Source organism: Myripristis murdjan, chromosome 3, assembly GCF_902150065.1.
Source record: "Myripristis murdjan chromosome 3, fMyrMur1.1, whole genome shotgun sequence".
Lineage (NCBI taxonomy): Eukaryota > Metazoa > Chordata > Actinopteri > Holocentriformes > Holocentridae > Myripristis > Myripristis murdjan.
The window spans coordinates 32,557,285-32,582,763 of NC_043982.1; the positions used below are offsets into that span (position 1 = coordinate 32,557,285).

At 41.5% G+C, this 25,479-nt stretch overlaps 1 protein-coding gene across 1 annotated transcript in view; it reads left to right on the top strand.

The window, feature by feature from the left end:
• The window catches only part of LOC115354625 (protein kinase C-binding protein NELL1), a 227,583-nt gene that overhangs the window by 140,138 nt on the left and 61,966 nt on the right, over positions 1 to 25,479 (top strand). The window contains exon 13 of the mRNA XM_030045058.1: positions 18,144 to 18,269. Within this exon, the coding sequence (XP_029900918.1) occupies positions 18,144 to 18,269 (126 nt within the window). The remainder of the gene's footprint in view (positions 1 to 18,143; positions 18,270 to 25,479) is intronic.

The following is a 25,479-nucleotide window of genomic DNA, read 5'->3' on the forward strand; positions in this document are numbered from 1 at the left end:
CCAAAAATACGTTTTTTCACCCTTAGTTTCAGTTTTGTAAAAGCAATCTGCCATGAACCCAGAGGCAGGGGTGAATGAATTTATGATTGAATGAATGAAGGTTATTTTGTATTTGGATTTTGGATAAAAAAAAAAACACCAGAAATAGAAATATACAGTACAACCAACCAATTTCAATTCTAGGTAGCTGCCAGTGGCAAAAGACTTAAACAACTGGCCTACAGTATGGGGAAAAAAAAAATACCTTGCTTAATTAATCAAAAAACCTCCCTCCAGTGGTCTGAAATCAATTGCAGATAATAGACTTGACTTTTTCAGTGGAAATAATGTGTAATGACGGAACAGAGAATGAAATTAGAAATTACAGGGCAACAACAGTAAAATACATAGAGAAGTTAAACACTCCAATAAAAAAATCTACAGTAGCTAAAGATATTACAGTAAATTATAGAAGAATCACAGACTCTAAAATCTGAGGTCTATAAGAAATAGAGGCACTACAGTAAATCTATAGAGGTAGTACAGCAAAATCTATTGTGTAATCGTAATTTTGTACAATATATGTGATATTGCAGTGAAACACTAGTGTATAATTAATAGGCTACTGCCTTTGAAAAATACATGCTCTTACTTTTTGAGGTAAGGGTGTGTGCGGGGAGGCGGGTATGATGGACTCACTGCCATCTGAGGCATCTGTCTGCGTCTGTTAAATGATGTGTTCCTCTTGTTAAGCCGCACCCACGCTCACACGGGGTCACCGACGGATTTGAATGCACCGGCTCCTCAGAACTGATTATGATTCATTGAACGGCCTGTAATTTGTGGAAAGGGGCTGTCTTGCAGCTGGCACAGCAGATGACAACTGTAGATGGTATCAGAAACAACAGGGGAAGCCAGATGTGCCGTTTGCATCGCAGATATACTGCCATAGTTACCTGTCAACATCTTATCTTGAAAGAAGACCCCCACACAGAAAAACAGGAGTGAATATTTGTGTGAAGTAGTTATCTTTGTTATTGCAAGAAGAGTTTTCCCTCTCTTTTGTCAGGGGGAGAGGGAGGACATTGCTTGCTTTGTCATGATCCTCTGTTGGTTTAAGATTTATTGCAGTTATCTGTTGTTTTAAGATTTATGTTAATTGTTTAAGAGTTAAGATTTCTTTTTTTGGGCGCAATTTTTTGTTTAGTAAGTTGGCTGGAGTTTGTGTGCAGCACTGACCAAGACCTTGCTTGAGTTTGTGTGTATCTGTATGTTTTTTGTGTACAGTACTTGCGAGGACCAAACTTCCTAAAGATAGAATGATGATAAAAAAAATAAATAAATAAATAAAAATCTCCAGAGTGAGGCCAGTCATCACTTCTTCAAGGAGCTAGTTTAGGATTAGGACCTGAGTTTAGGATTAAGATAATATGTAGGATTAGGTTTAGAGTAGGGTTAGGCTTAAAGCACAGTGGACATTTTCCAACCTGGGGGCTATAATCCCATCTTTTTCCATCATACAGATCAAATCTGACAAAAAAAAATCTTCACTTCATTCAACATTCATGTTTCCCTATGGAATGAAATCTGGCAATTTTTGGTGACCCTATGACCTTTCCTCTAGTGCCACCAGCAGGCCAAAGTTTAATATTGGACATTAATATCTAAAAAATTTGAGGACTTGTGATTAGGGTTAATATATATCAAATATAGTAGTTTTTTTAAGGTAGGGTATGAATTGGGTGCCCCTGTAGCTCACCTGGTGGAGTGCATAGCAGATATTGGTTTCAAATCTGGCCTAGCCTTTTGCTGCATGTCATCCCCGCTCTCTCTCCCCTGTCTTTGTCTACTGTCATCATCAAAAATAATGTAATTCTGCATTTATGGGTGACAGTTACAGTTTGGATTTCAAGGATAGAATCTAATCATTGAAGCTCTTCTCAAGTATATATACAAAACTGTATGATTTTACATTGTTGTTCTTTTGATGTGAGTGCACGTGCATGCACACGAGGGATCTTCAGCTGCTGGATGTGTGGAGAATTCGACCTCTCCTCCTCCTCTGTCATCCTCCAGCTGCTCTCTGCTGTCAAGTAGAACCAGACTGGCTGGCCTTAATTACGAGGAAGAGGTTGACTATGACATTGACACAGGATGTGGCGTGGTCGTCTCCAGGTCAGGACTGGACAGGGCGGGCCATGCTCCCCGGTGCTGCAACCTGAGACAATAAGAGCTCTGCCCAGCCATCTGCTGCAGCTACCCTAACAACGGTCCTGGGCACTGAGACAAAACTGTGTGTTTGTTTGTGTGTGTGTGTGTGTGTGTGTGTGTGTGTGTGTTTCTCCCACTGGGCCCCATGCTGACACATCTACCTTTCAGGAAACTGGGGCATTGTAGCAACCAGGCATATACTAAAACATTTCAAATCCTGAAATAACTGAAGACTGTGATCTCAGTCATCAAAATGCTCTGTTTTACTCAGGACCAAAACAAACCGGAAATGAAAGGGACTTAAATGCATAGGAAGAGGTGTCTATAGCATAAGCATAGCTAGTAAGCATAGTGTAGTGTAAGCCCTGAGCACAAGATCCATAGAGGCCAGGGTCTACCATGCCAGGCAGGACCCCAGGTGCAGGCAGTGCAAAGAGGCCCCTGAGACAGTACAGCTCATCACAGCAGGGTGCACGATGCTGGCAGGTACAGAATACATGCAGAGCCGTAACCAAATGGCTGGCATAGTACACAGGAACATCTGCGCCGAATTGGGGTTGGAAGTCCCAGGGTGAAAATAGGAAATACCTCCAAAGGTGGTTGAGAACAACAGAGCCAAGATCCTGTGGGACTTCCAGATCCAGACTGCTAAGCTGGTGGTGGCTAATCAGGCAGACATCATGGTGGTCGACAAACAGCAGAAGAAGGCAGTAGTGATAGACAGCAACATCAGGAAGAAGGAACACGAGAAGCTCGAAAAATACCAAAGGCTGAGAGAGGAGCTAGAGAAGGTTTGGGGAGTGAAGGCAACAGTGGTGCCGGTGGTTATCGGAGCTCTTGGGGCTGTGACCCCCAAACTGGGAGAGTGGCTCCAGCAGATCCAAGGAACAACATCTGAGATCTCTGTCCAGAAGAGTGGAGTCCTCAGAACAGCTAAGATACTGTGCGGAGCCCTCAGGCTCCCACGCCTCTGGGAGAGGACCCGAGCTTGAAGGAGACACAAGACCACCCAATAGGGCGAGGGGGGAATTTCACACACACACACACACACACACACACACACACACACACACACACACACACACACACACACACACAAACACACACACACACAAACACACTCACACACATGCCACTGGCAGTGTTCATCAAGAAAAATTAAAGAGAACCAAATAGTACAACCGTCTCAAGAAAAAAAAAAAAAGAAAAAAAAAAAATCTGTAGTAAAATGTAGCAGCAAATGAACAGGCGTAATAAGACCAGGACTCTTTCTCACCTGTCATGCATTTATGTCTCAATCCCTCCTTTTTTTTATAATTCTGTTTTGGTGTTCAACTGTTTCATGTTTTTGTTTTGTTTTTCAGTTTCTGTCTGCTTCTGTCTTTTGTTTTTGCCTTTTGTTTCCTTTGACTCTGTCATTTTTGACTTTGTGTAATGATTTGGAAAAGGCGAAACTTTTGTATTTTGTTATAATTTAACATGAAAGAAAACTTGGTTGACTGTGTCAGGATAATAGCAGCCTTTCACCTCCTCACATAGCTTTCTCGTGTTTTCGAGGGCTACAAGGTGATTGGTTAAGGGATGTCAATTATATTATGTAGGTCGTTAGCTGTGCCTCAGTTACCTAGCAACTGCTGACTAATGGCTGACTCAGGCCAATAATCTGAAACACTGTACAAGTTTTTATCAAGATTTATATAATGGTGTGTAGATGTCCATACTGACAAAATTAACTGTGTGTGTGTATATGTGTGTGCGTCCCTGTTGCAGCAACGTGACACAATGAGAGCTAAAACTAACCATCTGCTGCTGCTACCCTATCAACAGTGCTGGGCATGGAGACAAACAAGCATATGTGTGTGTGTGAGTGTGTGTGTGTGTGTGTGTGTGTGTGAGTGTGAGTGTGTGTGTGTGCATTTGTGTGTGTGTGTGTGTGTGTGTGCGTGTGTGTGTGTGAGTGATATAACTGATAGAATAGTAATGCATGCTGGCAGTGTTTGTCACTCTTTTCCTCTGTCAGCATCTGTGTTTACCTCTCAGCTGCTTACCACATCTCCAAATATAATATTTGGAGATGTGGCAACATAATTGGTTCATGTGTGTGTGTGTGTGTGTGTGTGTTTGTGTGTGTGTGTGTGTGTGTGTGTGTGCACAGGCGCGAAAGCATGTGCCTGCATGTGGGCATACAAATGTGCATGCCTGTCTCCAGGAAGCCCTGCATACAGAGCAACTGAGCTATTGCTAGCCTGTTAAACTAAGGTTGCTTTCACGCCTGCTGTGTTTAGTCAGATGGAATTGAATTCTGATGCATTTACCCTCTTGGTGCGGTTCATTCGGGTAAGTGAGAGCACCCTGATCAAACTCTGGTGCACACCAAATACTTTAACTTTAGTCCACTTGAAAGAGGAAGTCTTGGATCAGTTCCAAGCAAACACTGAGCAGTTTAATTGACGTCAGGAAGGTAACCACACCAACTAATGATTTGCACTAATAGAAATGGATATCGGCGAGGCAAAGTAGTAGTACCAGCAGCAAAAGTGGCCTGGGAGCATAACAAACTATACCATCTTCATCTCTCCTAATGCAGTAATGAAATCATGACGCTCACTACATTGACATGCACACAAGAAATCAGATCAGTAAGAGTAACCAGGTTATGACAGGAAATTGGTAACACATATACATGCATCACAATAAGCAGAGTACTCAAAACCTTGTATACATGTGCTCCCAAAGTAATAATGTTTCCCCCGACACCCGTTACTGCTGTTGACAGTGGTGTTGCAGCCTACTTGCAGCCGGCAGAAAGCACCCATCAGCCAGCCTCTTGTGGGGATTTCCTCGAGCTGCACCCCTCCACTATGGAGAATCGAAGCAGGTGGCTGCAGATGTGCTTTGTGTTACCTTATATTGCCATCAGAGGAAGCCCTGCCATAAAATTATTAAGCATTCTTCAACGACCATGTAATGCATGTAGTTGCTCTCCTAGGTGTTGTACAGTGTGTATTTATTGTGTTTTTGTGCTGTCAGTTTACTTATCCGATCTCTTCACTCACTCATGCGCACACAAGGGAAGCTGTTCAGAAATTGGCGTAAGGGTTTACATGGCAAAATAATCGGGTTTCTCCAAGAGAAATCTAGCTGCCTTAAGCCTGTTTCTCTTAATCCCTCACCCTGATTATGGAAATCAACTTGCTCATTTACATGGCACTTCAGAAATTGGATAACTGTCACCGAGGGCAAATAACCTGATTATCCAGGTGTATGTAACACAGTTAAATGCCGTAGTACCTCAAACCTTCTATGTCAGTTCTGGGATCTGATGGAAGCCTGCGTTCTCTGGAAAACATGACGGTCCGGTATCCTCGCTAATAACCGGAGTTGTATCAGTCTCTCACTTTCTGCTTTGTTAATCCTCCTTTGATGCACCGACAAAAGGAAGATGACTGCCATAAATGATATTATTTGTGCAATAAACACAACCTTCTCTGTTTACATGCTTTGTTCTCTGACCAGTAATAAGTGAGCACATCATTTTGGTTTACCACATGAAAGCCAGCCGAACCAAATGAAAAAAGTAGTAATGTATCAAATGATTTGTGAGTACGGACCATGGAAGTGGACTATTAGCTGAGAAAGCGACTTAAATCAATAAAAAAAAGCACTTACTCTAGTTTCATCTTACATGTAGGCCTACACCCTGCTGTCAGGAAGCTGTAAACACAGATTGTGGAGGTTCAGTTCCAACAATCCCAGTTCAGTCCCCATCACAAGATTTTCTACCAGAGGGGAAGTTTTCATTTTCAGCAGGTTGACCAAAATTTCAATCTAACTTTAACCAAACTTGTTTTACTGACCTAAACTATACCCTTAGCTCACCATTTCACATGGTGAACAGGTGAAAGCAACTTGTCTAATCCATATTTGTTACATAATCCAAGTTGTGGTAGAGGAGCGTAATCCTCACTTTATTCACTTCTGCAACATGTAATCTGTGTTTTCGAGTTTGTGCTATAGGAGACTGTGTTGCTGTGTAATGCTGCCTTGATGAGATGTGCTGGATTGCTGTGCTTTCTCTCCTGGCTCTGGCTTCTCTGCAGACTCATTCTTCATGCTGTGATGAGAGTCTGATATAACCACCTCAGTCTGCTGCAGAGGATTGTGACAGACCTCTGTGATACACATCTGCCTGCCCCAATGGAGAAATTTCGGTTTCCTCTCAGGGTTTGACTTAGAAGGTGTTGCCACAATAAGGTCTTAGCTGTGCAATAATCCCTTAGATTGTGAGGATAGATGCACACCGTGCTGCCTCTTTCTGGATAATGTATGGATTTATTTCAGTCACCGGGAGCTCAGGTGTGCTTTTCTAAGCTTTGCAAAAGTATACGACATATGCATGTGCCTACATAAACACACACACACACACTCTCACACACACACACACACACACACACACACACCACCTGTCGTCTAGGTAAACTGTTACGCTCTGTCTGACAGACGGACTCTGTCACAATTTCAGTCTTCAGTGTCTGTCTGAATGTCTGTCAGTGTGCAGTGCATGAATGGCAGCTTCTAGTTGGAGTGGCAGTGACAGATAGATTTAACTCTGCCATGCCTCATAGCTTACTCGAACTGTTTCCTTCTTCTGAGAGAAGACCGCAGCATCATTCAGTTCTCATGCCTATGAGCTATTCTCTGCCAAACAGTACAAACAGCATGTTCCTTAGTAGGTCGTAATCTCCTCAGCCAGAACACATCCAGCTCTATATGCTTCTTCTAAAGAGAAGAATGGAGATAAGAGCAGCTGCTCTCTAAAGGCCCTCTAATTAAATGCATCAGTAGTTTGTTCTTTTCTCTGGCTCAGGAGGAGACATGCAGCATCAAAAAGAGGTGTAGTCCTCTGCTGCATGGCGATTGTTAGTTTAGTGTTTGATTTGTGTGGGGCGCGGAGAGATAAGAGGGCTTAGTCATTGCGTTCAGCCATCTGAGGCCTCCATGCACACTCATTGTGCAGATGAAACCCCTGTGACGGAAATCATTTGGCCTGCTACGTGGCTAACAGATCACACCAGTGCTTTTTTTCCCCCAGTCAGAGCCAGTTATCCAGATTGCTCTCTGTTGTCTACACATAGTCAGCACAAGGAGATACACTATATGGACAAAAATATTGGGACACCTACATATTACACCTACTGTAGCTTTTATGACATCCCATTCTAAATTCATTGGCATCAATATGGAGTCACCATTTACAGCTATAACAGCTTCCACTCTTCTGGGAAGGTTTTCTACAAGATTTTGGAGTGTGTCTGTGGGAGTTTTTGCCCATTCATCCAGAAGAGCATTTGTGAGGTCAGACACTGATATTGGACGAGAGGACCCGGCTCACAATCTCCGTTCTAGTTCATTCCAAATGTGTTGGAAGTGGTTGAGGTCAGGGCTCTGTTTGGGTCAGTCAAGTTCTTCCACACCAAACTCACCCAACCATGCCTTTATGGAGCTTGTTTTGTGTACTGGGACACAGTCATGCTGGAACAGAAAGGGGCCTTCCCCAAACTGTTCCCACAAAGCTGGAAGCAGAGAATTGTCCAAAATGTCTCGGTGAGCTGAAGCATTAAGATTTCCCTTCTAAGGAACTATGGGGCCAAAGCCGACCCCAGAAAAACAAGCCCTCCTCCATTATCCCTCCTCCACCAAACTTTACAGTTGGCACAATGCAGTCAGGCAGGTAACATTCTCCTAGCATTTGCCAAACTTTTACACACTATGGGCCCTATCGTACGTCAGAGTCCCTAAACCCGTTATTTGGGGATTTAGCATTGCGTAAGATGCGTTCCCCCGCAAAAGTTGCTATCTTGCACACCTGCCTTTATCCGTAAAACACCTGCGCTACCCATTATATTATGCGTAGGCGTGGTTTGGGCGTTACACCAGTTAAACCAATCAGTGTGCCAGGTGCCAGTGCCTTTAAGAGCAGGCTGCGCTATCCTAAATCCGCAAACCGAAACCCGTGATGGAGAGAGGAAGGTTGCCACGCTTCACCGAAAACGAGGTTAAAGCAAGGTGACTTTTTATAGGCAAATTAATTCAGGAGGTGGAGCCGCACGTGCACGTCCACATGTGTCCAAGTGGACGTGCATTAAAGCTGCCTGGGCGCGCTCTTGTAAAAGCCCAAATGGGATAGCGGGTGGTTTGAGGACCCGCTAACCGCTTTCCCTAACGTGTGTGGTCAAGATAGCAATTGTAGCAAAAGCGCATAAACACGCCCACAGGCACACCTCCAGGCGCAAATAAAGGAGTCGGCGTAATGTATAGTGGCTAGTGTGGCCGCAAGATACCGTTTAGGGATAGTGGAAGCTGCTAAATGTGTAATTCACGGGTAGCGGGTGGTGGCAACGGGTAGGGCAGTGTAAAAGATAGAGCCCTATGCGCCTCAGCACTTTAACTTTATGTGGTCTACCATTCGGTGGCTGTGGTTCCTAAATGCTTCCAAGTTGCAATAATATCACTTACAGCTGATCGTGGAATATTAGAAGGGAAGAAATTTCAAGAACTGACTTGTTGCAATAGTGGCATCCTATTACAGTACTATTACAGTACCACACTGGAATTCAGTGAGCTCTTTAGAAACAGCCAGTCTTTCACAAGTGTTTGTAAAGGCAGTCTGCATGACTAGGTGCTTGATTTTATATGCCTGTGGCAATAGGACTGAATGAAACACTTGAATTCAATGATTATTCAATGATGATATCAGGGCTTGTTGTCCTCCTAAAGGAAGGAATCCATTACTGCCATTCATTCTTGTACAGTGTGAAAAACAACTTCCACAAAATGAGATAAACCATTGCATGAAGTTATAACATGGTTTGGTCAAGCTTTCCGTTTTATCCATTTTTTTTTTGTTGTGCTAGGGTCAGTGTTTTCATATCAGCGCTGCATTATGTTACACTATGTTTTCTGTCAGTCAGCTGATACCCACAGGAAGAAATGGAAGTCGCCTCCAGGAAATAATCCCTTTGTTTACTGGAACAGTAATTTATTTCAATATAGGCTTGAGTTTGCATTTTTAAGTTGACAAAACTAGTAAATATTTCAAAAATCCCATAAAAGTATTATATAATGATTGGGTGAAATACAGGGTAGATGTGAACAGATTTCTATGGGCTGTAACTCTAAGGGGTAGTTTCACAGACACGGCCAAGCATAGTCACAGAATAAAATGTCCTTTTAACCTGGAATAACTCTTAACTCTTGTAACTCTTCTTGGTCATGGATTGCAAGTGTTAGATTATGTTAATCTAGGTAATAAATGTTCTGATTTCCATGTCAAAGATTAATGTTAGTCCTCAGGTAAATGAGGCTTTAAATTAAAGGCAGTAGTTTCAAGTTGGGATAACTGCTGTTTGTCAGAGGAGAAGCAGCATCCACCCTCTGTCTCTCCTCCAATTCAACACAACTCTGGTCACCTTGATCCAGTACCAGGAATCAGCATCAGCAATGTGTGTTATGATTATGGAAACAGGAATATATAGAGAGAGAGATTCACCAGAAAACTCCATATTCCAGAAGCAACTAATCTGAAATTAAGATGTGTTTTGGAAAGTCACTTTTTAGGCCAAGATCAAGTATTCTGGATTATGACCTTGTCCTGTTTCAGTGTAATCCCTGTCCAGGAAACCGCCCCTTTATGTACTTCTTTATGGTCCAACGTATTGGAGAGCATTGCTTGCACTGTGAAGCATCATCTTAAATCAGGTACTTTGGCTCGTCACACAGTTTTAAACCAATTCCTCCAATACCTGTATCCAATACAAAACTATAAACGTTGCCATTTCCTCTTTTAATAGCGTACATTTCTGTTTTTATTATTGCAATTTCACTGCTCAGTGATTGAGACTTGCAAGTGCCTTTTCTAAACTGCCTCGTCACTGTTTGGGTATTTTAGTGTGTTTCACGGGAGTCAAATGGAGAAAAAATGATTAACTGTTTTTGCCAGTTGTATTTGAGTAAATCAGAGATTTTCAATTGGTGGTGCTTGGCCCCTCGGTGATCCGTGAAGATATTGCAAGTGGCCCTTTACTCCATACATTCAGTAATGCAGTTTGAATGCATTTCTTTACACATTTCTATTTATTTCTTCTTGTTTGTGAACAGTCAAAATCATTCAGATATATAAAATTTATTATAGCCAAGGTGACTTCTCCTGCTGATGATTACACATACTGCCCATCCTGTCCATAGTAGTCTCTGCTAATGCTGGAACGTGTCATTAACATCCCATGCATTCTTGACCTGCTTTATACATACACACCCAAAAATATTTTCTAGCTGACTACCATCTAAAATCGCTAATTGATTATGCTAATGAAAAGACCTTTTTTGCAAGTTTTAGTAAAAAGTAACAATAAGCTAAAGTGTGTTATTGTCTGGTGGGTGAACTTGAATTTGGAGTGGGCTACTGCTCTGCTGTATGGAAGAAATATCTCAGCCTCTGTGTATACATGTGTGTATGCCTGCACGTTGAAATCAAAGCTATGCAAACTGCTCAGTTATCACAGTGGGTCATCGCTGAGTGAGATTAACTCTTGCGTGAAAACAGACAGGAGGCAAGAAATAGAGGGACACAGCAAATGAGAAAGAGATTGAAGGAGAGCAAGAGAGGGGTCAGAGGGGGAGCATTGATTACTGATTGTTGTGGTGTGAAGGAGGCATCGGCTAACAGGGATGAGATTTGTATCAAGGAGGGAAGATGAAAGTAATAGAAGTGTTCCTTCTGGTCAATCTCTCTCTCTCTCTCTCTCTCTCTCTCTCTCAAAAAATGACATTTGATTTTTTTTTTTTTTTTTTTGCATAAAAAGTACTAAATTCATCACTCAATAGAAATCAAAACCTCCAATAACCCTGCTTGTCTATTATTTATTGTTGGTGATGACTTCATGGATTTATACATCAAAACTACTTGGTTATTGTTAGGATCTCCTTCCGGAGGAATATGTCATCACTGACGAATCCACCACCCTATTATCCACAGTCTTGCAGACATACTTGTACCGTTCTGAATGTTTAAAGGCTTTTTAATTTTTTTGAGGTTTCCTAAACACACATTGGAATGGTTCATTTCACTTAAGGCCTGTTCACCCCAAGTCAAAATTTTCAGCATGAAAAAACATGCATGACAAGATTTTGAAAAGAAATAATGCATCTCTATGAACTCCTTTACTTCATGTCCAAAATAGTGCACTGCGAGGATCTGTCTTCATTTCGGAGGACAGGGTGATTATTATTATTTTATTTTTTTTTGGTCACAGGCTAAAAGAAAACTCACTGATCAATCAGATTAGCTTTCGGGGTTGTGTCCAGCATCCAGTATGGACATCGAGTTGTTGATTTCCTTGTTCTCTGAGAATAGAGATGATAAAAGCCATAATAGCTGCAACCAGGTGGTGAATTTCAATTGAAAATTGTCAGCTTGTATTTACGGTGCAGTTTGTGGACACTCTGATGATTTCTCTTTCTCTTCATCAGCATTTGTTGTGTTGTGGAAGAGAAACGGGGTTTTGACAAACTTCAGAGACACAGATACCAAAAGTTTTTAATCGGAGTGGACAGACCAAAACTGCCCCATCCCTGTCTGGAAGAGGTTCATTAGTACAGAATGTATGTAAGAAAAAACAATATGTATTATAATACATTAGACCCAAAATTCCTCTCAATTCCTAAATTGATTTTTTGACTCAGCAAACATATTCAGGATTTGTAATCAAGTGCTTATCTCTAAAGTGCAACAATCGTCAGATAGAGAAAACCCTACATCCGAAATCAAACTACTTTTTCATGAGCCGAAAGCTGATTTGTTTATCAAATTTTATGCAAATCCAATCCTAAGTGTTTTTAGATATCCTGCTAACACAAAGACAAACAAACAGAAGTAAAAACATAACTTCTTTTGCAAATGAAATAAAATAAACTTAGCAATTACTTCCAAGTTTGTTGCATATTGAGCAAACTTTCCAGAAGCACACACACGACTGCACACACACCACACACTATTCCTCTTTGCCAGGTACTGGTGAAAGTTTAATAACATTGGAGAGAGCAGAAAAAAATCTGGAGCACACTTTTGAAATTCAGACTAGTATTTATCTCCCATTTCCACATATTTTAGACATTCAAATCTCCATCAGACAGCAATATGTCTAAAATATGTGTAAATGGGAGATAAATACTAGTCTGAATTTCAAAAGTGTGCTCCAGATTTTTTTCTGCTCTCTCCAATGTTATTACTCCCTTTTTTTTTTTTTTTTAGGTTTCCTCCAGCCTCCTCTCCCCTCTCTCTCTCTCTCTCTCTCTCTCTCTCTCTCTCTCTCTCTCTCTCTCTCTCTCTCTCTCTCTCACTCTCTCTCTCTCTTACTGATGGCTTTTCTGCAGCAGCATTGGCCAGCGGGCATTAGATTGAAAAAAAATTACCTGCTCAGAAAGACTGATCAGCTGCAGTGGCCCAGGTCCGCCTGGCCCCTGTTGTTTCAACCCTGTGAAGCATAGAACACACACACACACACACACACACACACACACACACACACACACACACACACACACACACACACACACACAGAATCAGGATTCATTAGAATAAAGAGTTCATCACTCCTCTGCTCCTCTTTTTACTGCAGGAAACAATGATGCTGTCACATAGAAGACCGTTTCTATTAACCTCAGTACAATGGTGATGCAGGGCTCTTGTAAGCATGTACTTATACACACCCACACACACACACACACATACACACATAAACAGATGTATATAAATGTGTATGCAGTCTCTCTCCTTCTCAGTGTAATTTATGTTTTTGTTTGTTTGTTTGATTGTTTGCAATTTCAATGTGTTACAGTTTTTTCAATCGCCTTACCTCCTCTGTCAACTCAGAAACCCTGGTATCAAAACAGCTAATACATAGGCCTAATGAGAGACGCTCTCCCAAAATAACACATTTTGTTTGCAAAAGGCCTCTTACCATGGAAAAACATTTCAAACATGCAGCAAAAGCGCATTTTGTCACCACCCAATACAACTAACTCAGCCACTCACTCACTTCATACTCAACACCAATATGCAACATACCGTTTTCAGTCTGAGCAGGTTCAGCCTTACTTTTTCCTGTGTGTATTGCAGTCATATTTTTTTTTGACAATTTACATAGTTACATATTGTAAATCAATAGCAAAAGCTAGTATTTCCCTCAAACAACTCAACTTCTGCCCAAATGAGTTGATTCCTTCAGATTCCTTCATTCCAACAGAATACAAAATACAGACATCAGTTTGAACAAGATTCTTCTGTGAGCTACACATTCAAATGTCAACTTACAGTAAAGAATTGCATCCAAACTCAGAAAGACTTTGATGTGAAATTTTACTGTTTTGATGGCAAAATGGTGATTTGTGGAAAGGGTAGTGATGTGGGTGCACTAGTGATTTCACAGTGATGCAGGTCATTTCTATCAGCTGTGAGCAGATGTTTTGCTTTTGACTACCACAGTGAAGTCAATGGAGTCAGGGCCATGTAAATGACACATGTGAGAAGTGTGAATCCAGTGAAAAGGTATGAACACATTTGCAAAAGAAAACGTCTGCTGTGGTTTGGAGGTGAAGATGACGACAAAGTGGATCCCAGTTTCATTATACTGGAAAAAGCGATTGAAAAAAAACTGTATTTGGAATGAAAGTTCATAAACCACTTTGCCAAAGCTTCTGCTTTACAGTCCCTCACTCATAAACATACAAGACAGTCGCTCACTTGCATGTGACCGCACACACTCAAACACACATGCACATTCATACACACAAACAAGTTCACACATAGCCAATGTCTTTCTTGCTCTGTCTCTCTCTCTCACACATACATAAAAACAAACATATACACAGTAACAGCCATGCAGTTTCTTTGTCTTTGTGCTCTCTCTCTCACTCACTGTCTCTCTGTCTCTGTCTCTCTCTTTCTCTCTCTAACACGCACTCACATACGCACACACACAGTGCCTATACCACTTTATTTTTAGCTGTTCCCCTCCCCAGCCCTGACCTACATCACAGCATGAATAAAGCAGCAGTGAGATGCAGAGAACGAGCTGAAGGGGCGGTGGCGGGGTGGTTGGCGGGTTGTGGGATGGGTGGGTGGGGGTGTGGTGGAGCTACAGAGACTCCAGTGAATCCAGAAAAATGAATTCCCCCAGTGTGAAATGACAGTTCCAGTTCTGTCACCAGATCTCACCTGCTACCTCCCAAAGGAGACTACAGAGGGTGAACGCACACACATACACACTCTCTCTCTCACACACTCTCTCACACACACACACATTGCCCACGGAGGCTGCCGGACTTCGCCATGGCAGAGGGATGACAGAGCCTGTCCTGTCTCCGACTTGACAGGAGGCGGTTTTTCCACTTTAAATGAAAGCTGGCAAAAAGTAGCAAGCCCCTGGCTTTGAATTATTGAAGCTGTGTGTCAGAAACATGATAGGCTGGCCATAATCAAGCTTGAACAATGCTCCATGCGCCAAAGCTGTGCCTGCCACCTACAAAGGGGAATCAAATGAGCAGCTTTCAGGGTGGAGTAGTGCTTAAGGACAAGATTAAAATTGGATTCAGGTACTGTTTCACAGCCTCAAAGGACTCAAATAAGTCTCATGTTTTTGATGTAGCAGATCAATGCATTGTGCTTAAGGCTGGCGAGTCTTTGTACGCTTGAATACACGACCCTGCTCCCTTTGATTGTACGACTCAACGCTCATACTGTACATTATCCAAGGATGAAATTCACCAAAAAACCTCTGGGTATTGGATGTAAGTCAATTACATACCTCATACAAATTCATACTGTTGTAGGGGAAATGTGACTGAAAAAAAGAGGCAACCTCAAAGCTGGAATGCATTTATACAAGGATGGGAATGTGGAAATGCTCTTTTTCCTCTCCTGTTCCCTTTAGAGTAGCATACAGAGTCCCTTAAGTGGTGCAAATGCTGTTTTGCCTCAGGAAAAAACTGGTGCTCATGTGCTCCTAGGCGGTACACACTCGTACACATATATGCTGTAGCACAGGCACATACTCACATGCACATAACCACACACACACACACACACACACACACACACACACCTGCATAACATCCCCCTTGTGTCTTTCTGGTCTTATTTCATCACCAGTCATCCAGCTGATATCTCCCTGAGCTCTGTATTTTAATGCTCATACAATGTCTTTCAAGGTACATTAGGAGGGGAGAGACTCATTGTATTAAGAGAGGTTGTAATGGTTCATTATATTAGCTGAATATTATAGATGTCAGAATATCTGCGGGGCTCCCCATATGGGCTCTACCCTCTCTCCTCTGCCCTTTCCAGCGTGCCTGTCCTTATCTGTCACTCACTAACAAACACCTCTCCTTTCCTCGTCCTCGTCTCCTTCTCCCCTCATTTCCTTATCCTGCCGTCTCATCTGCATTTCCTCTCCTTTTCTTCCCTTCTCCACTCCTCTTGTGTCCTTGCTTTTTTCTGTCTTTCCATTCTCTTAAAATTCTCATCTTCTCTCAATTGCACTTCTCTTGTCTTCTGTTCTCTTCTGAAAGGTGCTTGTAACTTTTTTCCTTTCCTTTTTTTTCCATTTTGTTATATATTGGAGGAAGACGGCGGTGTAAAAGGAGGATCACTGCTGTCACTTAGTCCTCATCCGTTTCGTCATACTTTGTAATGCATTTCATGGACACCACGGGGGGCAACCAATAGCTCCCAACACCTGCCACCTTTTACAGCTGGTTATTTGGCTTTAATGGTACTTTTTATACACTGTATGAATAATAATAATAATAATAATAATAATAATAATAATAAATACAATTGTTAACGTGTTTTCTGATATTTAGGCTCATTTTACTAAAACACAAAACACTCACACAAAAAACACTGCAATCCTTTCCCAAAATGGAAATTTTGCATCAGAACACACACACCTTTTTCTTGTGAACATATTTTTGTATGAACCAACTATGCACACTGGTGTGACAATGTAGACCACCAGTAGGCTTATGTCTTTTCAGTGTGACCCTGTCAAGGATTGTTATAGTCTGCTGAACTACATACATAAAAAAAAACAAAAACAAACAAACAAACAAAAAAAAACAAAAAACAAATATACAATAAAAAAACAAACATTTTATTTGTCTAAAATGCTGCAGAGAGTGTGGTACTGTACAGTAACAAGATGTAGAACCAAACAATTTAGAGTACAGCGCTGCATACAAAATAGAATCCATTTACTGTTACAGTATTCATACACACACACACACACACACACACACAAAAGAAATTTAGACTGGCTGTGTCTTGTTCAGCTGTGAACAACAGCTGTCTTCCACCGCAACTAGGCTGTCTAACAATTTTGTTGAAAACACAAAAACATGATTTCATTGGTTGCTGTGTTATGGCCATACAATTATATGTTTGGCATTGAGCTCATAGTTAGCGGTGCTGTTGTTCTGTTGTGGACTGCATGCTGCTTGTTGCATTTTTTGAGAGATATTTCTACTATTCTGCCCCCCTCATGAATGTAAACAGGGAGGACAAAAACTAGAAATACCTCTCAATATAATGTTGTCCAGTGCAAGACCTCTGCAAATTACAGCCTTATCAACAAACACAGAATGAAATTCACACATTCTCCACAGTGTCAGGAAAACCTGCATTTTATAAACTTTCTTAAAAGGTGGAATTTATAGCAGAGCTGTTGCACTGAACTGCATTAGAGTGTTTTATAATAGCAGTTTTAGTTAATGTTTACATTTCAAGCTTGTATGTTATGATGGTTGTATCAGTACTTTAGTTTTGCCCTCTCTTTCACTGTATAGTGTTATGGCAGTGTGTAGATAGGAGATGCTTGTATCTAGCAGAGAGAATGATAAACAGTGAAGCTGCTCAGGTGGGACTGTGGACAACTGTGTGCTGTGTTTTGGCAAAAGTGTGATTTAAAATTGCAAGCAAAGTCAAAAGTAGAGAATGCACTTATAGTTGTACAGACTTTGTTACTGCATGATTTGCTGCATGAGTCAGGAGTTTCAGTGATTGGGTCTCAGGTTCCACTTTTAGCAGGTTAACAATTGCCAATCACCAGTTCCCCCTCGACACTTAACTGACTTCCCCATAAAGGCTCACAGTGTTATGTGAAAGCATTTGCATTTGGAAATTTTGGGCCTGTTTGTGCAAAGCACTGCCCTGTGTAGGTAATGTTGTTGTCGTATAACATGCTCCTTGAATCCAACCAGCAGGTAGAGTTGGTCGGTGCTAGCTTGACCCATGACCAACCTCCTCGCTGGGTTTTGTGGTTGTCATGTGTATCGGTATTGGTTATTGGTTCAGATTATGCTCAGCCCCGACCCTTTCAGTAATGCTACAGTCATGCTACTGTCATGCTAGTGTTGGCTGAACCGCCGCAGGCCAGCCCTATAAATGCAAAAATCTGTGACTGACTGACTGACAGACAGCCAAGTGTTGCCACCTCCTGTATTTGTTATTTCAAGTAAAAAGCCCTCTAGAGTTACACAGTCCAGCCGTATACTAGGTCTTTTTTATTTGGTTGTCATGACTTTGCGAGTGATCGACATCCTGTCACTGTTCCAGTTGCTCATCCTCAAAGTCGGGAGACAGCAGATGATCCTTTGTTTGAATTCAGTAGAGCGGACAGCTCCACAGACTCATGTAATTGCGACTTCATGACATTTCATAAAATTCTGATGCAATGACGGCAATCATTTTGCAGCAGTGAGCAACCGCTGCAAAGTGTATACAATGGCAACACTGCTATTGCCTTATGAGTCATATAAGAAGCTGCACTGTGAATCAGTGCCTTCAGAGCAACATCAGAGAGTCATTAATCTACTGTATCTGCTTTGTGTGTCCTCAGATATTGATGAGTGTGCTACCCAGATGCACTACTGCCAGTCCAACACCATGTGTGTCAACCTCCCTGGCAGCCATCGCTGTGATTGCCTACCGGGCTTCATCAGAGTGGATGAATACTCCTGCACAGGTAAGTCTGCATGCATGCAAACATATTTCTAACACATCGATAATAAGCTGTCTTCACACAGACCATTCATACTGGATTGTTGGTGATCTGACCTGGGTTTGGTTTTTGTGTAAAGATGTCAAGCTTGGGGGGGGGAAGTGGTTAAAATAGCCCAGTGATAATGCACTGACATCATGACCTGGTGGACAAGCAGGAGAAAGGCAAGACCTGACCTGGTATATTTTCTGTGGAAAGTAAACCCATAGAAATGTCTGCATAATCTGTGGCAACCATCTGGCACCGTAGTAAACAGTCCATCACCTGGGTATTTGGTAGCAAGGAAGATGGGCTAATGTGTCAGTGAGAAACTGTTGTCTACATAAGATGAGGGAGAACCCTAAAAACCAGCTAATAGAGACTTGGTTTCAACTGAAGCAGATTCTTGAATCTACCAGATATATAAATGACCGAGCTGTAAAATAATCATACACAGTGTTTATCCACAAGATGAACAAAGTTTATTGTCACCTCAGCATCTCTCCAGGTTTCACCAGAATAGAACCACAGGTGTAAAAAATATAATATACACACTTTATTAGGCACACTTATACAGTCTAATACAATCCAATGCAACTGTTCTGCCATAAAGTTACAATTATATGTTTGGCATTAAGCTCATGCTTAGTGGTGCTGTTGTACTGAACTGCATTTTATTGAAAGGTGTTTCTACTATTCTGTCCCACTCATGTATATAAATAGGAAGGACAAAAAGTAGAAACACCTCTTTCTATAATATACTCCAGCACAAGACCTCTGCCATCTACACCCTCAGCAATACGCATATAATCAAATTTACACATTCTCCACAATGTCAACAAAAAGTGAACATGATAAACTTTCTTAAAAGGTAGAATTTATGGTAGAGCTGTTGCACTGAACTGCATTAGACTGTGCAGGTGGACCACTGAGAGTATTGAAGGGCTCAATTTTTGGACCTGTAAGCACCCTAATTACACCTGTCAGTGTAATTTTTAATTATAGATGGATTTATGTAGCAAATTTTTATGGCAGATTGGCATAGCACTTATAGCCTTTTAAAATAGGATCTCCATCAGGTCACATAGTGTATTTTTGGCACAGTGCCAAATTGCATTATGCTTTTGTCAAACACATTCATATTTTCATCACATATACAGGATCGTAAGTCAGAGGAATCAGTAAATGACGGAGGTCATCAACAGCATGTACGTTGCCTTGGCTCTTTGTCAGTATTGCATATGTGATATGTTGGCTCATATAAACATGTGTGTTATGATATGTTGGTGTATCTTGAGCATGTTAGAAAATGTTGGTGTCCAGTCAGCGGTGACTTGGCCAAATCCCTCTGTCTGCCACATGACTCTACCAGAGGGCCTGTGATACGTCCAATGGCTTTTGTTGTTGGAGATTAGAGGGTACAGAAAATGTCATGCAGATTGTGCAGACTGGTTGATGAATACCTGAGCCTCTGTCTTTTGAAGTCTGGAAAAATCAGGGTGTGATGACAAGAATGATTGTTTTTTGATTAGCACATCATTTGCCCATGGCAAATACAGACTAGAACAGGGTTTTGTAATGCCTATTCTTGACCTTCTTGGCTTCAGAAACACTTTTTCTAACTTTTCACACACTTCTGACAGTACAATGCCCATGTCCTGCCTATGTTTTGCTGCTCTGTGAGTCTTTCCCACCTTATAGTACAGTGACACCTGTTTAGACGTAGGCAATTTACACAGTAACATCTTGTACTATGTTCTGATGCTGCTCTGAAGGTATTCAGCGCAGCATGTTCGGCTGCCGCTCACTGCTTCTCAGGAGAAGTGTTCTTTAATTAGCCCAGAGTTGGCAGCCATGCGGGGATGAGGATCCATGGACAATCAATCCATTTTGCTGCTTGTAAACTGTCCTGGCTGCTGTCTTGGAGCCCAAGGAACACTTTGTGCATCTGCTGGGAAAGATAAATTCTCTCTCTCTCTCTCTCTCTCTCTCTCTCTCTCTCTCTCTCTCTCTCTCTCTCTCTCTCACACACACACACACACACACTCACTCTCTTGCTTCCTTTTCTTCTTCTTATTCTTCTTCTTCTTGTGGTTCTTCTTTTCATTCTTCCTTGAGGGTTTCAGATCCTCCACCTGAATACAAAAGAGAATTAACATTCAACTGCTCATATTTTTCACAATACTAACATGATCCCAGATTAGCTACCCCTCTTGTGTAATTGGTGTTTGTTCTCAAATCTTCATTGTTGTCCTTCATTGTGTCTGAGGACCAGATAGACTTTTGTTAGCGATATTGCCATTGCATTAAGTGGGACACACACACACACGCACACACACAATCACAGTGGAAACCAGTTCATGATTATACAGAAAAATGCCCTTTGTATGGTCAATTCCTGCAGAGAAAGTTTACCTTGAAACTTAAGCAGCTATCCAGATCAAAGTAATAGAGTCTGAAATTCTCTTTGGTGCATAGAGCCGTGGGTCTTCCATACAAAGTCATTAATCACAATAAGCTTCCGCAGATGCAAGAGCCAAATAGAAGGGTGAAAATGCTAACAGATGAACTGAGATAAACACACAAAGATTACAGGTGAAATGTATTTGATGACACACTGTTCACTGATGAAGTCATGAAGTAGAAGGAGACTTCATGGAAATGAAGTCATTCCTGCTTTTATCCTGCTCAGGCTGCTGTGTGTATTTGTATCCATTTCTGTACGTGCAACTCTGCATGTGTGTGTGCGTGTGTGTGTGTGTGTGTGTGTGTGTGTGTGTGTGTGTGTGTCCTCAGATCTCTGTCTACATCAGAGGGCTTTTAGTACCTTCATCCACCCACAGACCTATTCCACATCACCGCAGGCACTGTACAATCTACGTTTACTTTAATATTACCATCTGAACATCTTTCTCCCCAGTGGAATAGAATGTCACCTATCGCAGCTTTGTCCTTACAAGAAACAAAATATATCATCATTTGCATCGAAAGGCACTAAAAGCCTCATGCTGATAGGAGTCTTCCTTCCTCCCGTCTCTCTGTCTCCTGCCATCCCCCTGCCATAGGAGCCTGTCCTTGGTGAAAACAGTGCCCTGTAAACAATAGGAGGCAGCGGTAATTGTGGTTCCACTTGATTTCACCTCTATGGAGACAAGCAAGCAGCTCTGAGGAACCATGGGATGGTAGGAGGAAGAGAGGTGGTGGGATGTTCAAAGCTCTGTGTATCCCTTGTCAAAAAGTCACAGAGCTCCTGTCATGTAGATTGTGCAGACTGGTTGATGAATACCTGAGCCTCTGTCTTTTGAAGTTTGGAAAAATCAGGGAGTGATGACAACAAGAATGATTGTTTTTTGATTAGCGCATCATTTGCCCATGACAAATACAGACTAGAATGGGCTTTTGTAATGCCTATTCTTGACCTACTGGGCTTCAGAAACACTTATTCTAACTTTTGACACACTTCTGACCGTACAATGCCCATGTCATGCCTATGTTATGCTGAACTGTTGGTCTCCATCTATTTCCCACTTTATAGTACTGTGACACCTGTTTTGACATAGGCAAAGGCTGCTTTTATGCTCTGTAGCCTATGTTGTTCAAAATGTCTTTTTATATTCATATTTAGAGGAGATATGATGTAGAGAATTGTTGATTTTTTTTTTTTTTTTTTTTTTTTTTTTGCATGATTCATGTTTCAAATAGTATTTAGCAAAATACTTCATCCTTCTTTTGTGTCCATCTTTGTTGCAAATTCATAATCCCTGTGGTGTTTTTCCTTTGCACTTGCCAGCGGTCACCTGATAATCAGTGTGTGAAGTTTGAGTTTCTGTAGGTGGATCTCTTTTCTTCATCTCTTCTCTGATTTCATGAACTCAGTAGAGGTTTAATGTTGTTATAACAATTGATAATATGGAACTGCAAAACACACAGCAACATGTTCTTCAATGAAAATGTATTGCTTCAAGAATTTGTTCAGATAAGATGCCAAGTGTAGATGATACAAGCTTGCAAACCCTTAGTGTGCATGGTGCAGTGCAAGCATAAAGCTGAAGTGATTTCCCCTGTGGAAGGTCATTATAATCTCTAACTGTGTGTTGGTGGATAATAGTTAGCTGCCGTAAGTAATTGTGGAAATGGCCATCTGACTCCCACTGTGTCCTGTCCCACTGTGTACTTATCTTATTATCTCTGGGTTTTGTGGGGAATTGTTTTCTGTGTAAAGCAGCCACAGATAAGAATGCAGAGATTAGGTTGTTTCATAGAAAGGTATAACGTCCTTCCTCTCGGCCTGATCCTACAAATATGCTCCAGCAGCAGCTTGCACTCTGGCTTGGAGATAAAGAGTTGTGTAACCATTTTAAAATGTACCCCTAATCCATAGCAAACTTTAGCTTGACACTTAGTGGGCTTTATTTTTGTGCTGGCGTGAGGCACAAAACTGCCCTAACCCACCTTAGCAAGTGGCAAAGTTTGGGATTTGGGATTTCCGTGGTGTAAACTGAATTCCCGTTCCCCCCTCTGGCCCTACCACTCGGCTCTACCCTTCCATTTTCCACACTTCCACATGGGGTAGGGTGTCCCGTTTCTTTGGGGGATTGAGGGGTAGTGGTCACCTCGCCCTCCAAATGGGGCTCCTACAGATTCAGTCAATTCAAGTGTTTACTTATGGTTCACTAAGCCCTTTAGTGGGCATCAACCCTATCACTATCCACACCTTTTGATTTTCCAGTTTATATTCCTCTCTCTATCCTGCTTTATTGACAGCATGCTCAAAATATATACTCTGCTGTTTGGCTGACCAAAAGAGGTTGCAGGAGCTGCGGTTAATTTCATGCAACAGCTGTTACGTTTATACTACAAAATTCTAGCATTGGGAAAGACTATATTCCCTGCCTCCAGAGCCATTATATGTTTAATGAAAATTAAATCAAATCCAAATTTCAATTATACATGTAATGAATGTGGAACTCAGGTGTGACGAGACTGGAAACCTTGGCAACCCTCCCCGTATACATTAACACTTTTAGATGGAGGTCACACCGTTTGTCGGGCTCAGTTGCAGCCAAGGCCATCAAACACACTTAGGGAGTGAGTCGGACATGATGTTCTTCTTCTTAGACCTCATCCATTTGTAATTGGCTCTGAGAATCTAGTGCTTATATTTAGTTTCTCCATAAAGATTTGATAGATGAAGCATTTCCCTTTGCTTATCAACAGGGTGTACAGCCATCCAAAGTCCATCATCGCATTGCACTGCGCATCTTAAAGACATTATGCTATGTGGGCTCAGCACCGGTCTATTTTTTGATGCCTTGCTATTGCCCGAACTGAATACACAGAGAAAACAAATATGCGCCGTGGTTATGGAATGGATGTTTACTGACAGAGCGCATTAATGGAACGTGCTTCCATTAATGTGAATTGCCGCCTAAGCATCTTCCTCTTTTGCCTTGAGCTGTATATTTCACTGGGTAATAAATGAATTGCATTATCTGCCTGGTTCCTTGCTATTGCTGCACACAGAGAGGAGATGAATTGTGTAGTCAGTTACACTATAAACCCGACTGAACACCAATGCCTCCAACGAAGCGGTTGTAATTCATGATGTAAATATATGAGCATATTTGTGATTTAATGAGAATTTCACCTATTTAAAAGTGGCAGGTCTTAAGTGCTCCATGTTATTGATAACATGTCAAAGTATGCAGAACATTGCTTCAGCAAACCACGGCCCTCTCCTTGTTTTCTGCCATATTTTCATCAGTTTTCAAAATCCTCTCCTTTACTATATTTCTGAATAAGATCCAAGCCCAGTACTATCACTGCTGTTTCTGAATGGAGGCCTTCTGTTTGAAAAATATCACTGATCTTAAAATTGTCTAGAGCCTTGATAATCATTAGGCGGCTTGCAAGCCCCATGTGGCTCTCATAGCTTTATTTTGTAGCTCACTTTGATCCACTGGAAAGTTAGAACACAAGCACGTATTGTGTGTTAAGAATTAATTAATTGTCCCTACCTACAGTGACAGCAGTTTCTAGTGGAAATTAATGTTGAACAGGAAATTGTTCCGAAAATTGGGTGGTTGTGTCTTGAGCAGTTTAAATGTTGCCAGTAACTAAAAGTCCAGTAACTATTTGCAGATAGTTTGTGAAGTTTGCAGAATTTTAACTTCCACTTGTGTTTTTATGGCTGAGAGCACATCAGTCTCTGATAAAACATAACATAACGCACAGCTGGGAGAGATTTGGATGATTTTTGTAATATGTAATCTATATTTTACAATCTATTTTTAATCTGGGCTGTCAACACCTCAGCAGTGGTGAGGAAGACACTACAATGCCTTTATTTTCTGAGGAGCTTAAGGAGAGCCAACCTCCCCCAAATGCTGCTTTTCAGCGGTTACAAATGCACCGCAGATAACATCCTAACAGACTGCATGACAGCCTGGTACACAAGCTGCCCCAAAAGCCTCCCAAAAGCTGTGGCACTGTTTAACTCAGATATCGCCTCCGTCTGACGAGATCAAGGTGCTGCTATCATTGAAGTCATTTCAAGCGCTGATCATGAAGCAGCATTTCTGTATATCTGCACACCTCAGCAACCTCCCCCTGCCCCACCAATTGGGAAGCAGCTATGCAAAGTGAGATTAATTGACCCATGGGTCAAAACTAACCTACTTTCTGAACTCGGGGTGGATTATCACAAAGAAATCAGAAATTTGCGCCAACTAATTTTATGATAATCCATGTCCTCCGAGCTAACTGCCGTGACAGGCAGTCAATACTGTTTTTTCCCCTGTGACACGGAACAAATCTCTGCTGAGCTCACATCATGTCAAGGTGAGCAGCAAGGCCAAGACAGAAAGTGAGCATGACGACTCTGCTCATGCAAAACTCCTCCAAAAAAATACTGCCTTACACTGTTCTTTTTTATGGGCTTGTCACTGACCATTAAATTTCACATTACTGCAGTGTTCTGCTTGATGTTCGTGAGTGAAATGACGGTTAGAGTTTAAGAGATGAGGACATGCTTTAGAAATGTATTATGCAAAGTAAAAATGAATCATGAAGTGTTGATTTTACTCATAGACACACTAATACAGAGTTAGTCCATCTCTGCCGTTACATTTTAAAAGGATGTTGTTTAAAGCACGTGTGTGTCTTCCATGTTACTTTTCAACAGGCATATGCTATT